The sequence below is a fragment of the Gorilla gorilla genome, chromosome 3 (assembly GCF_029281585.2).
Source record: "Gorilla gorilla gorilla isolate KB3781 chromosome 3, NHGRI_mGorGor1-v2.1_pri, whole genome shotgun sequence".
Classification (NCBI taxonomy): domain Eukaryota; kingdom Metazoa; phylum Chordata; class Mammalia; order Primates; family Hominidae; genus Gorilla; species Gorilla gorilla.
In genome coordinates, this window is record NC_073227.2 from 135,364,375 (window position 1) to 135,380,028 (window position 15,654).

The 15,654-nt window shown below is 32.2% G+C and overlaps 1 protein-coding gene across 1 annotated transcript in view; it reads right to left on the reverse strand.

Moving 5' to 3' along the window:
- LOC101137932 (N-deacetylase and N-sulfotransferase 4) overlaps positions 1-15,654 on the reverse strand; it is a 249,438-nt gene that overhangs the window by 131,639 nt on the left and 102,145 nt on the right. Inside the window, exon 3 of the mRNA XM_004040311.5 lies at positions 10,193-10,347. Within this exon, the coding sequence (XP_004040359.3) occupies positions 10,193-10,347 (155 nt within the window). The remainder of the gene's footprint in view (positions 1-10,192; positions 10,348-15,654) is intronic.

A 15,654-nucleotide genomic window follows, 5' to 3' on the forward strand; every position in this document is an offset into this window, starting at 1 on the left:
TCATAAAAATTTTGAAAACAAAGGCAATTTGAAAGCAAATCTTGAAAGTGGCAAAAGAACTCATCACATAGAAGTGAAACACAAAATTAACTATTCACTTCTCAATAGAAACTGTGGGATCCAGAAGGAAGTGGAAAGAAAAAAGAAAATAGCAATCGGTAATTGTATATCTAGCAAAGCTATCTTTCAAAAATAGCAGTGAAATAAATACATTCACAGATATATCAAAACTGAGAGAATACATTGCCAAACCTCTCTTACAAGAAATTACAAATGTAGTTCTTCAGACTGAAAGCAAATAACCACAGAGAGTAATTTGAATCAACATAAAGAAATAAAGGCTGGGTGTGGTGGCTCATGCCTGTATTACCAGCACTTTGGGAGGCCAACGCGGGCAGATCATGAGGTCAGGAGTTTGAGACCAGCCTGGCCAACATGGTGAAACCCCGTCTCTATTAAAAATACAAAAATTAGCTGGGTGTGGTGGCAGGTGCCTGTAATCCCAGCTACTCAGAGGCTGAGGCAGGAAAATTGCTTGAACCCAGGAGGCAGAGGTTGCAGAAAAAAAAAAAGAAAAGAAAGAAAGAAATAAAGAATGTTGGTAAAGGTAATTATGTATTTATGGAAGACGTATATGTATTTCTTTTTTCTTCTCATCAGATTTAAAAAGCAATGATAGAAAACAATATGCATATAATTGTATTGCTATGGCTATAACAGGTGTAAATGCAGTATATTTTTAATAACAGCAGAAAAAAGACAGGTGGGAGAAAAGCCATATTGAAGTAAGGAAGTAACACCAAATAGTATTTAAATTTACAAGAACAAATGAAGAGTAGAAAAATGTCATAGAAGAAAGTTTGTATAGAAACCTATAAATACATACTTTCTCTGCCTTCTTATTTCAAGTTTTAAAACCATAAAATTATATAAAGTATAAACTATAACAATGTATTGCTGAGTTTGTCACATATATGGATGTAATGTGCGATAATAAAGAGGGAAGGAGGGAGGAATAGAGTTATGTAAATATAATGTTTCTATACTTCACTGGAAAAGCCACTATGAAATTGAAAAAGATTCTGAGAAGTTAAAATGTATATTGAAACTCTTAAGCAGCCACTAGGAATAAATCACAAGGGAGATTAGGAAATATTTTGAGATGAATAAAAATGAAGACCCAACTTACTAATACTTAGAGGAAGCAGCAAAATTAGTGCTTAGAGGGAAATTCATAGCTGTAAAATGCCTTTATTAAAAATAAAAAAGCTTTCAGGTCAATAACCTATTATTTCTCCGTAAAACATTGAAGAAAAGCCTATTAAATATAAAGCAATTAGAAAGAAAGAAACAATAAAGATTAGAACAGAAATTAATGAAATAGAGAAGAGAAAAGCAATAGAGAAAAACAATAAAATTAAAATTTGGTTATTTGACATGATCAACTAAATTGGAAAAACTTTAGATAGACCAAGTGGGGGAAAAGGCACAAACTGGTAAAATCAATAATGAAACTGGAGACAACATTATTGACCTTATACAAATAATAATTGCCATGAGGTAATACTATGAACATTCTTTGCCAAATATTTGATAACTTAGATAAAATTAGTAAATGTCTAGACACACACAAACTACTGAAATTGACTCAAGTGGAGATAGAAAATATAGACTTATAACAAGTAAATTGAATGACTTAGTAAATTGAAAACTTCCCACAAATAAAAGCAAGGAACAGGTGACTTCTACCAAACATACAAAAAATAATTAATGCTTGTAATTTGTGACTTCTCTTCCCTTTATACATAAAAAAGAAGAGCAAAGAATATTTCTCAATTAATTACATGAGGCTAGTATTACCCTGACATCAAAGCCAAACAATGACGTCTAAAGAAAAAGAAATGCACAGACCAGTATCTCTATTAATAGAGTTTAAAAAATACCCAAAAATGCACTAGCAATCAAACTCAATAATATATAAAACTGATTATATGCAATAACAAAGTGGGATTTATCATAGGAATGCAAGGTTAACTTAACATCTAAAAATCAATTAGAGTAATATACCATATCAAGAGAATAAAGGAGGAAAAAGTATGTAACAAATCCAACATCCTTCTATGATAAAAATACATGCAGATACATACAGAAACAGAGACTTCTTCAACTTGATGATAGGTATCTATGAAAAATCTACAGCTAACATCATGCCTAATGGCGAAAGACTGCATACTTTCCCCTTAAGACCAGGCATAAAACAAGGATATTTGTTCTTGCCATTTCTATTCAACATTGTACTGAAAGTTACAGTCAGGACAATTAGACAATAAAATAAAATAAAATACAGCCAGATTGAGGATGAAGAAGTAAAAGTATTTCTATTTGCACATGACATAATCTTATACATAGACAATCCTAAGGAATCCACTGAAAAACTCTAAAAATAATAAAAGAGCTCAGCAAATTTGGAGGTTTGGATGTTACAAGAGCCATATACAAATATCAATTGTACTTCTATACAAAAAATTAACAATATAAAATTGGAATTTCAAAGATTTTTGTTTATAATACTATCAAAAAGATTAAAATACTTAGGATTATATTTAATCAAAGAAGTTCAAAATTTAGACTCTGAAAATTATAAAATATTGTTTAAAGAAATTACAGCAGACCCAAATAAATGAAAAGACAACCCATGTTCATGTATCAGAAGACTTAATATTGGTAAGAGCTATATTTCCCAAATTGAGTTGCAGATTGACTGCTATCACTGTCAAAATCCCAGTTGTTTATTGTGCAGAAATTGATAAGATGATCCTAAAATTCATATGGAAATTCAAAAGACCCAGAATAGCCAAAATCATCTTGAAAGAAAAGAACCACTTCATGCCCACTAGAATGACTATAATAAAGGTAGATAATAACAACGGTTGGTGAGAGCAATTGGAGCACTCATGAATTGCTGGTAGAATATAAAATGGTGCTCACACTTTGGAAACAGCATGGCTATTCATCAAAATGTTAAACATAAAGTTACTGACCCAGTAATTCCACTTGTGGGTAGATACTAAAGAGAAATAAAAACATATCTCCACACAAAAACTTGCACAAGAATGCTCATAGCAGCACTATAAAAACTAGCCAGAAAGTGGAAACAACCCCAAAACAACCCAAATGTCTATGAACTGATAAGGAATGGATATATAATGGGTAAAGAAAATATGATATAGCCATACAATGAGACATTATTTGTCAATAAAAAGGAATGAAGTACTGATATATGTTACAACATGTTTGAACCTTAAAAACATTATGCTAAGTGAAAAAATCAAGTCAAAAAGACCATGTAATGTATGATTCTACTTATATCCCACGTCCAGTATAAGCAAATCTGTGAAGACAAAAAGTAAATTAGTTGTTTGCTTAGGTTGAGGGAGTGGGAAAAAATGGAAAGTGATTGCTAAGGGTACTTTTTTAAAACGAGTTGATGAAAATGTTCTAAAATTATGATTAGTTTGCACAGATCTGTGAATACACTGAAAACCATTGAAGTTTACACTTTACATGGGTGAACCTTACGATATGTTAATACCAATATCAATAAAGCTGCTAAAATGATACAATGGTAACTTGCACTAAGTTGATTGATAGTAGAAGTGGTAAGACGTCAAATTAATCAGTTCTAAATACATTTTCAACTAGAGGCAATGGATTAGATGAGAGAAAGAGAGGTGATAGATGAATTCAATATTTATGGCTTTGAAGGATGTAATTGACATTAACCTTGAGGAAAAATATTAGGTTTTAGTTAATACACAAATATTTTAAAATTAATGCAATAGTAAGTGTGAGTTATATCACACAGGATCCTCTATATTTCTTATTTCTAGTTAAATGTGATAGTCAGCTTCTATAATGTCTTCCAATTAGTTATCGCTGTCTCCTGATATTCCCTTTATTGTTTATGTTCCCTTTTTTTTGAGTGTGTGCTAGACCTAGTGACTGGCTTCTTCTGAAGAGTATATGGTATAAGTGAAGAGGTATTGCTTCTGATATTTATATAATAAAAGACTCTGAATCAATCTGTCTCTTTTTCTCTTCCTCTCTCAGAGCCTTAGCTCTAATGAAGCCAATTACTGTGTTGTGAGCTGCCATCCTGAATGACCCACATGGCAAGGAACACAGGGCAGACCCAGGCAGCAGCTGGTGGGAAATTGAGGTCTTCAATCCAACAGCTTGTGAGGAGCTGAATCTTGCCAATAACCATGTGAGCTTGGCAGCAGGTCCACCCTCCAGTTGAGCCTTGAAATGACTGCCACCTCAGCTGACACCTTGATTGACATCTGTGAGAAATCCTGAACTGCAGGATCCAGTTATGTCATACGCAACTTCCTGACTTCATAAACTGTTAAATAATTAAAGTGTGTTTTAGGTCTTTATAGTCTAAGTAATTTGTTATTAAACAATATCTAAGATATCTGAATGTTAACTAATGCACTCAATTACTGAAGTAATTTACATAGAAATTTGTACTAAATTGGCAGGTGTTCCGTGTGATACCTCAAGATCTTGTTCAATTTCCAAAAAATGTTTTATTATTTTATTTTATTGTGGTAAGAACAATTAACATGATATCTACATTTCTGACAAATTTTTAAGTACACAATATTATTATTGGCTGTAAACACAACGTTGTATGGCAGATCTCTAGAACTTATTCGTCTTGACTAAAACTTAATGCCCCTTGATTATTAAATCGTATTTTCTCATTTCCTTCAGTCCCTAAAAACCACCATTCCACTCTTTGATTCTACCAGTTTGACTGTTTTAGACACCTTATATAAGTGGAATTATGCAGTACTTATCTTTCTGTGACTGGCTTATTTCACTTAGCATAATGCCCACAAGGTTCATCCATGTTGTCACGTGTTACAGAATTTCCTTCTTTTTTCAATGCCTTGGTGCTTCAGGGTTTTTTATTACTGTGATTAAATCTTTCCTGCACATGTGGATCCACTCTTGAGTATAAAGATTTTTTTATTTGTTATTAAACCTCCAAAATACACTATTTATTCATTGTGAATTTTTGTTGCATATTTGTTCACAATTTTGTTTTAGTGTAAATATCCTTATCTTCTCTAAATTCCCTACCTTTAAATACCCTATAAGTTATTATCAGTTTTTTTCTGCATTTGTGGCATAATACAAGGCTGTAAACTGGATAATCCAGTAAAAATACTGTAAAGCATTGCCAACATTGAAAGGAAGCTCTCTCTCAGTTTCATTTCATTATACTATTAATTTGCTATCATATTACTTTATTTCTTTTTAATATGACACATACATAGCTGATTGAGTGTGCAGCCTATTATGACACTTAAGGATTTTCCATAGTCTCTCTTTAATAGATTTGTGTTTTTATGAGAACAATTTAAATGTCAGCATTTTTTACTTAATGTATATTGTGTAATTATGAAAAAAGTTATATAGATTTCATAAATATGTGTAGCTTTTTAAAATCAGAACTTAAAATCCTATGTCTTTATTTCAAGAATCTTTACTTAGTCATGAAAATGATACCAGACTGCTCAATAACACAGCAAGTAAAATTCACATCATCATTGAAAATGTCAATATTAAGGACAAAAACTTGATACTTATCCCTTCAGGATATTTCATGTCTGCAACTATTAGTGAACTGAAAAGCCCTACTGGCTTGAAAACTTTAATGAGTTTATATGTAAAACTTAAAACAAGAAAATACAATTTTTAAACTTTTTTTTCAAGTCTATTGTGGAATAAAAGTAAACAGTTCAGTGTATGGTATATGCACTTTTCTTTCTATGGTTGGAAAATAGCTGTAGGTTAAATTGGGAATAAGTTTTGGTAATTTTTTTATTAGTGCTTTCATGTTGGCCAGTGTTTCTAGTTCTCTTTAGCCTTCATTCATCTATTGTTGTTATTGAAGCTTTGCATCTATTTATTGACGTACTCAAGCAACTGAATAGCAGCAAAGATCTACGAGTTATTGAAGGAAAAAGAACCAAAAAGTATTTTTCTCCACCCTACTGCCATACTAAGAAGGGTATCTTGTAACTGCCATATTTCGGTTGACTATGCTTGTCATTAGACTAAGATCCTGTATGCAAACACACACATATACACATGACATATATGTGCATGGAGTAAGCATAATACATCCATACACATGTACACCCCCACTGCATACATTGGTGCTCATGGATTAAGCATATACATACACATAACTCCCACATGCATATACATATTCACATGGCATATGTGTGTGTGTATGGATGAAGCAATAACAATAACAATGTTTTATATTAATAAGGTCTCTTCCAACATGATGAAATGTGGCAATGTGTTTCTCTCATGATTTTTAAACATATTACAAGAGAAAACAAACTCCATCCGGAAACATTTCAGAGAAATTCCACAAATGAAACTACTCAGATAGATTGCATTTAAAAAATACAATTTTTGAAATATCAATATCAAGCTATTAATATATCTGAATATGTTTGAATCATTTTTGGAACTGCTATGAGAACAAATGTGCTTTTGAGACTGAAAATCCCTCTGACAGCCAAGGTCATATCAAGGGATAATGAGGAATGTCAGAATAGAACTTAAAAAAAGGATTTAAAGACTTTTGATTTTTATCTGTATGAATTGTTCATTTAGTTTGAAAATATTTTCTCATAATTGCTTCAATTCCAGCTAGATAAGGATTTCATGATGTTCATTCCAAATTTGTGGACCGATGTAATCCACAAATGATCACAGAATTTTAAAACTGAAATTGATCAGTAGCATTATCTGGTCCAGTGCCTTTGGTTGGCGGATGAGTTGATGTAAATTAATTATCTAAAAACTTTGTAGTTTAGAGAATGAAAGAGCAAGTCATTACTATTTCGAGAGAGGAAAGTGAGATATAAAGACATTAAATAAGTTGCCAATTTTATCAGAACTTGTTACTAGCAGTCAAGACTAAAATTTACTCCACCAATATCCAGTTAGTGTTTCTGCTATCATATCATATCTTGATACTGTTGATGGCTCTAAAGTGTCAGCTGGATGTGAAAAGATAATAATTTAATAAGAAAGAGATATATCTCTTGGCTCTCTGGATAGCACACATATTGTCATGTTATGTTGACAATAAAAGTGGGGTTCTGAATGTCACTGCTTGAAGAGTCTTGAGTTTTATTGAGCTGAACTCCAGAAGGAAAAGGACAGTGTCATTTCAGTATGATATATGTTTAACAGACTTCATTTTAGTCATAATATTTTGACTATGTAAAATACAATAAGATTTTTACACAATATATTTATAGGAATAAGTGTAGTTTCTAGCCACGCTGACTAAACAAATGTAATTACTCTGAATGGACTCTAAATAGCTTTCAACATTTCATTACAAAGCAATTACATCTGAGTCTTCCCAGAGCTCTCAGCACGGCTCTTAAAAAAGAAATTACACAAACAGGTGAAATCAACCATTATGAAATATAACCTATATCCCTCAAACGCAAGGCTCTAGAGTAGGAGTGGAGTGGAATGAAGTGGGGGAAGTTTAAGACAGGTGATAAACATGTTTTATTTTCAAGGTAAGTGTCCTGAGAGAATTTAGCATGCTTACTCAAGGTAAGTTTATTTTTGAAATGGAAAAGATTTACTTAATTTTATAATGCTATGAAGCAGTACCACATTTATGAGACATTTCCTAAAAGTTAAGTAAAAAATGACCCCTTGTAAATCCATATTTTTTTTAAAAAATTAGGTGTTTTAAAAGCAAGATGTAACTGCATGCTCCTCTGTATTTAGAAAGGTCATAATTGGTTAATTAACACTATTGAATGCTTACTGTGTGCCAGCCGCTGCTCTAAGCACATTATGTATATCCTTCCAGCAATTCCATGAGGTAGTTGTTACCATTATCTCAGTTTTATAAATTCAGAAACAGACATGGAGAATCTAAGTCATTTGTTCAAGGTCAAGCAACCATCAATGGAAGGTGAGGATTTAAACAGATAATCTGGTGCCTGAGTCCTCGATCTTAACCGCTTTTTATGTTTTCTACATTTACTACTAAGAATCCTGTGTGCAGATCTCACATTGGTCTGGGGATTTAGAGACTCAAAGAGTGATGAGCTATTAGCTTAACAACTGGGCATAACTTTATAACATATCATAGTATTAATTTGACTTGTGCTATGCTTCCAAAGATGGCTTAAAACAACGAAAATATCAATAAATCACACAGTACTAATGAATCACAACAGTTTAAGTTAGGAGTTCCTAACTAGGAACTAGGGTCTTTGGTGGATTCACAAACCCTTTGTGATTGTATGTCCCACTGGGTGAAGATGTGAGAATGTGCATCTGAGCATTTTTCAAGGGAAAATGTTTCTGTCTTTTGTTAGATTCTTAAAGGAATACATGGCTTAATTAATGTCTAGAGCAGGGATGAGCAAACTTTTTTTTGGTAAAGATTGAGATAAAAATATTTTAGGCTTTGTGGACCGTAGGATCTCTTTCACAACCATTCAACTCCACCATTGCAATGTGAAAGCAGCTGCAGGCAATTCATAAAGGAATGAGTGTGGCAGTCTTCCAACAAAATTTTATTTATGAACATTTAAATGTAAATTTTATACAATTTTTACATGCCACAAAATATCACTCTTCCTTTGATTGTTTACTTTTGATTTGAATTATTAAAAAATGTTTTTAAAAAAGGCTTTCTTAGCTCAGGGATCATAAACAGCAAGTAGCACTCCAGAATCGGCTTAAAGGTCACAATTTTCCAGCCCCTCGTCTAGAGCAAGTGATTCTTAGTGTGGAATCATGGGGATCATCTGGGAAGTTTCTGAAATGCAAATTGTCAGGCCTCTCTGCAGATCTACTGAATCAGAAACTCTGCTAATGGACCAAGCAGTCTGTGTTTCAGAAGTCTTCTAGGTGAAATAGATCACACTAAAATATGAGAGCCACTGGTCTAGAGTCACGGCTCCAAACATTCAACTCATTCATTTCTTGCTTCATTGTTGCAACAAATGATTTTTTAAACTATTATTTAAAAAATAGTTCAGGGCTATGTGCAGGTTTATGATATAGATAAATTGTGTCATGGAGTTTCAGTGTACAGATTATTCTGTCACCCAAGCGATAAGCATAGTATCAGACAGGTAGTTTTTCCATCCTCTCCCTCCACACTCAAGCAGTCTCCAGGGTTTGGTGTTCCCTCCTTTGTGTCCATGTGTACTCAGTGTTTAGCTCACACTCATAAGTGCCAACATGCAGTGTTTGCTTTTCTGTTCCTGTGTCAGTTTGCTTAGGATTATGGCCTCTAGCCCCATCCATGTTGCTGCAAAGGACATAATCTCATTCTTTTTTATGGCTGCATAGTGTTCCATGGTGTATATATGGACCACATTTTCTTTATCCAATCTACTGTTGATAGGCATTTAGGTTGATTCCATGACTTTGCTGTTGTGAATAGCTCTGTGATGAACATGTGTGTGCATCTTTATGGTAGAAGAATTTATACTTCTTTGGCATATAACTAATAATAGGATTGCTCAATCAAATGGTACTTCTGTTTTAAGTTCTTTGAGAAATTGCCACACTGCTTTCCACAATGGCTATACTAATTTATATTTCCACCAGCAGTGTGTAAGTGTTCTCTTTTCCTCTGCAACCTTGCCAACATCTGTTGTTTTTGACCTTTTAATAACTGTTATTCCGATTGGAATGAGATGGTATCTCATTGTGGTTTTGATTTGTATTTCTCTAATGATTAGTGATGTTAAGCAATAAATTATTTTTGAATGTTTAATTATATTGCACCAAGAATGAAAGTTGTACTATTTTTTCATCTTCATAGATACAAGAATAGTCATCTCATAAAATAGGAGTTGAAAGCTTTCTGAAAATAACTTACTTTTTGAAATGTATTTTTTATATAATTACATAATGGCCCTTTACATATCCACACATGCCTGAAACAAAATATCACAAAGTTATATGTACCCTCAATACATGTGATGCACCCTGATATTATATTTTATTCTATTTCTATCATATTCAACCCAATACATTAATTTTACACTTCCACCACAAGATCACAACTTATAGTTCAAAAGATACCACAATAAAATGTGCTCACCAGTGCAAATTCCTTGTTGAGAATCATCTGCTCTACTAAAGATGACTCATTGTGGAAGAGATGGGGCTGCATGTGGCTCCACATGTGAGGAAACCACCAGAACTCATCCACAGATCGAAGTAAAAGGTCATCTCCTTCATCTTCCTCTTCAGTCCCTTTAAAACATAAAGTTAAAAATAACTTTAGTGAAAATTTCTTACTATCTTAAAGGTTATTTTTGTCAGATTTATGTTAATTTTTAATGCTGCTGATACATATATCCAATTCTGTGGGCTTTTTAAATCAGAATAAAAGACCACAGTCTAAAATGAATCAAAGGCAAAGGGAAGGGACTTGGGATTAGGATGGGGTGAGTAGGCATGGCTGGCCCCAGGTCAGACAGTTGTTTAATTTAGAATTTAAGGGTATTTTATGCTCTTACATATATGTTATACCCTTATATGTATTTTATACCCTAACATATATTTTTTACCCTTAAATGTTAAGGGTAATTCTCAAATAATTGGACATAAATTTTAACTCATAACATTTGTTAATTTTTTTTCTGATTACATAAATAATATATGTTTATTAAAGAAATGTCAAAAGCACAGGCAAGTAATACACAAAGCCCAAAAACAAACACAAAAACAACAACAAAAAAACCTGTAAGGCCATCTTCTAGAGCTAACCGGTAAAAACATTTTTGTATTATTTTCAAAAATCTTTTTCTACTTATATTTCAAAAGTTCAGCTCTTGCTGTACTAATATTTTTGCATGCTTAAATTTTTCACTTAATGTTATACATATCAAATTTCCCATTTTAATATAAATATTTCATAAAAACTAAACAATGGATCTGATAACTGTTTATAATATGTGTGACTTGAGAATTTAAAACTAGTATCACTTTCTCTTCTTCTTTTGGGAAAATTCGTTAACAGCACCCAATACATAGGAAATAAAAACAAAAAACATTGTTATGCCACAGTTAAGAAAAAAAAAACTTACTTCTAAGAGAATTAATTATATTGCAGCTATCCAAGAATAGCCACAAATGAAATGATAGAGTTTTCGTACGATTTTGTACAATTTTACTATATACAGCTGAATTTACAAATGTTGTGAATCGATAACATAAGAATTAATTCCTGCTTGCTCTCTTACTACTTAACTGTGTAAATAAGAGAATAAGTCCTGGCTTATAGTGTGGGGTGTATTATTTGGTTTATTCTCTCACAAAAGAATATGTTTTACAGATGGATGTTTGATTTTTTATCTTTATTTTTTACTTAAATTTAGGGAATAAATATTAAAGATGGTTATAAGGATTTTCTCTGAATGTTCCATGTGTGTGTCTTAAAGATTTCCATGGTCATGAGAGTAGCTCCATGAAAGGATTAAAGCATGTATTTGGTGTCACTCAGTACTTGGAGCAGAGTCCCTCGTTTTGCCACTTAATTAACTATGTGATCTTGGACAAGTTAACCTCTCTAGGTCTTAGTTCCCTGTTTTAAAATAGGATTATAAATACCTGTTTTACAGGGTCTTAGTGAAGAGTTGATGAGATTAATTTATTAAAGCACTTAATATTGCGACTTGCAAATAGTAAGCACTTTTTGAATATTAGGGTCACCTTAAAAATTCTATCTATTGCTTTATATTTGCTGTGTTTTGAATTTATATGTATTCATACTGTTTTAGAAACTTTGCCTGCGTAGATTATAAATTTCTTACGGTCAGGGACTGGATCCCTTTACCTTGTACTGTAACACGCCACTTACCCAGAGCAGTGAATAAGTGAATAATTTAATTTAGTCTATATTTAACAAAGTCAGTAGATTAAGCAGCTTCACATGGCCACCAAAGTATACGGCAACTTCTTTCTTTTATGTATACTCACTGTTCCTGGAATAGAGTTCATAATTCATAATCTTTGAAAGGTATAAGGACCTTCAGGTTTAATTAGGGCTTTGGCACCTTCAATGCTACTACACAGAGTAAAGAAATTCTATTTCTATTAGAAATTTTGAAAGTAATAAAGTCCTATAATTAAGATGAGCAGAGGATTTCTTAATTTTTGTCTTAGCTAACAGTGTTAGTATTACCGACTCATAATTCATTGACTTTTGTTAATATATTAAGAATATGAAATATTAAAATTCAAAAGAAGAAGAGTTTACCACTTCCTCAGATGAGGTGTTTATATGTTTCTCATGGTCATATTTTAGCAAATTGAGGCACAGATTAGAAAGAGTTACATTATGTCACATATGATGAAAGAATTGATAGTTCTCCCACCCTCCTGGAATTATCTTGTGCTTTGAATACAGCGTGTTTGAAAAATGCTTCCATTCATTTTAAACTCTGCTGATCATTATTGCAAGTGGCAGGAAGCACATAATGCACACTTGACCAGGTAGGAGGTCAATTACTCAATTTAAACAAAATTTTGTGGACTATTGATAGAAACAGATGCATGACTGATCATAAAATCTTAGCAATTTTTATATTAGAGATTATGTTAATTTATAAACACCCTCAAAAAGGCTGAGAGTAACGTTTAAAACCTTCCTTTTGTTTGCATCATGGATTAATTTTTGTCAGCTTTTCTCTTGTTTTATGCTGGTCATATAATTCAAAGCCACATGAGGCAAATCTTTGACACTGGAAACAGCTTAATAAAAAATATGATACTAAGCCATACTGAGGGACAGCAGCAGAATCTCAAATGATTTTAAATCCAACTAGATGAAAGTATTACATTTTGGACTTCCTGTAAACATGTATTTTTCTGTACCTAATATAAACTTAAATTATATGTGGAAATATCATTTGCAGTTTATATGTGACCAGATTAGCGCATTTATTTTTCTGTACCTAATATATACTTAAATTATATGTGGAAATATCATTTGCAGTTTATATGTGACCAGATTAGCACATTTGTTTTTCTGTACCTAATATATACTTAAATTATATGTGGAAATATCATTTGCAGTTTATATGTGACCAGATTAGCATGTTACAGACCATTAAAATATCTGTGATCAAATTAAACCTTTCACTTCTAATCTGATCTAGATCCTGGTCTAGATAATTATTAATAAAAAAATACATTTTGCTCTTACTAAAATTTTTTTTTACATTTCCTAATTACCAATGAATAAAAAATATTTTAATTCAGAAGTAAAATACATGAAGAGTTTGTTTCTTTACTATCACTTTTGGAGAATCTGTGTTGTGAGATAAAAGTATGCTTCTAAAATTTCTTTAAGTCTGCCAAAATAAGAATAATTTTGCCCTACAGGTTAATCTCCTTAAAAGTACAGTTATTAAATTAAAATAAGATATATATAATTTCAGTGTATTTATTTTATCTTTTGTAAAAATTTCTACCTTATATTTGTGTAATTTGTATAAAATATAATTTCTAAATGTTGAGATATTTTCTAATTTTCCTCGTACATTGAACCTGGCATGGTTCCATATATGTGGGGATAGAATAAACTACTTTTTAATATTATACTAAATATAAAGAACTGTGGAATGATAAACATTGATTAAAAGCTACCTATGGTTCCAAAATTAGAAAATAGTGCCATATGAATTGTCTACTATTTACTTTTTGATAATATTTGAATCTTATATGAAAATAATTTTAAAATTAATAATAAACGTTTACATAGCACTTGTAACATGCTAGGCATTGCTCCTAATAAAAGAGATATTATTATCCCCATTTGGTAGATATATAAACTGAGGCACAGAAAATTTAAGTAAACTGTGTTCAAATGCTGGCAAAATGTCAGAATCTGGATTTGAACATCAAGTTTGTTACCAATATCAGGTCTTTTAACTAATACTCCACACAGAAAAGCAACGTACGCAAAAAAAAAAAAATCACAGAAGGGGTAAGAATGTAACACTCTACTTACTGTCATGCTTGAAAGTTAATGATTTTATAGAAAATGCTATTTTTGATAAAATAATCTCTCATGGAAAAGACCAACGTTAATTCAATTTGCAAACATTATTCATGAATTAATTATTGATTGGGTCACATTTAATTCCAAGGAACAGCAATGGCTGTCACCAGAAATCATGTCCCTGGCAAAATACAGTGGGTAGCTCCTCTTTCAAAGAAGGCATCTGAATACTATAATGTCTCCATTTCTCAGTTAAGCTTTTGTTATGCAATTCCATTCAAGCTCTAAATATTTCCAGACTAAGATATTTCATTCTAAACTCCGTGCTTTTATTTTTTTTCCATTTAATCTGCACTATGTCCTTCCTCTTTCAGTTTGGCACCTGTGGGTGAATGACTTTAGGAAAAGCTTAGTGGTATGCCCTTTTGGGGTGAGATTGTTTTTAGCATGTGAAGGACAGAGAAACTGAACAGGAAAGAATACATGAGAAATACACATAAGTGAAGCAGCCTAAGAAATGCAGAATCAATCATTATTACACTGGGCATATGTGATTAAATGTCTTCAAAACAATGAGGCTCATCCATCAGCATCCTCACGCACTGGGAAATCAGATCATTCTGGGAGAGAACAGAGACAGTCAGTCCGACAAGGCCATCTCCTCATGGTTACACATCACAGCCAAGTGCACATGTAAGGAATGCACCTCCTTTATTTGCAATTCTTTTTTCTAAAATGTGAAATCTTTGTATAGAAATGTGACAAGATAGGGGTAAGGCACGTCTTTCTGATATCTGAAAGGGTATCACGTTGTGTAACTCAGCTCCAGAAGAAACTTTGATATCCCTGAGTGCATTAATAAGTATTCATATAATTATGATGGCACTCTTGAAATATGTTATAGGTGCATTTCAATGATCCTACAAATGAAGTAAATATATCCATTAAATAAAAATGACATATTTATGTGAAAGAAATTAAACTTCTAAAATTTATAGATTTATAAATATTGCTTATTCTCTAAAGTGTACTATCACCACAGTATTACAACACAAACTATTCTATTGTTTTTGTTATACTGGTTTCAACACAAAGAGTCAATAATGCCTGCTTAAAAGATATAATTAAAATACATCTTTCTTTTTTACTGTCCTTCTTCAATAACTATTTCTGTGATACTGACTGGTGTGCTGCTCATTTCCCAGTGGTTGTGTACTCTATGCATGTTCAGTGTTTTAAAGAAGAAATGGGAAGTGGTGTATCCTCTACAACATTAACTTTGCAAATGTCAGGCACATTTAATAGGTCTGAGTATGAAAAGTAAATAAAAACTGAGGCAGTTATCCAGATATACTTCAGCCAAAAGAATGACTCTTCTTACAATCTACAGCTATTTAAGACAAAATAGTGTTGTTTGTATGTGAACTCCAAATAATCCCATAACTTTTCCCCCTGCATGAGTAGATATAGCCTTTAAAGCTATCTGCTTTATAACTTCATAGTCAGAGCTTCTTTGGTCTGAAATCATTTCTTGAGGGAGCTTTTGAAAAGAT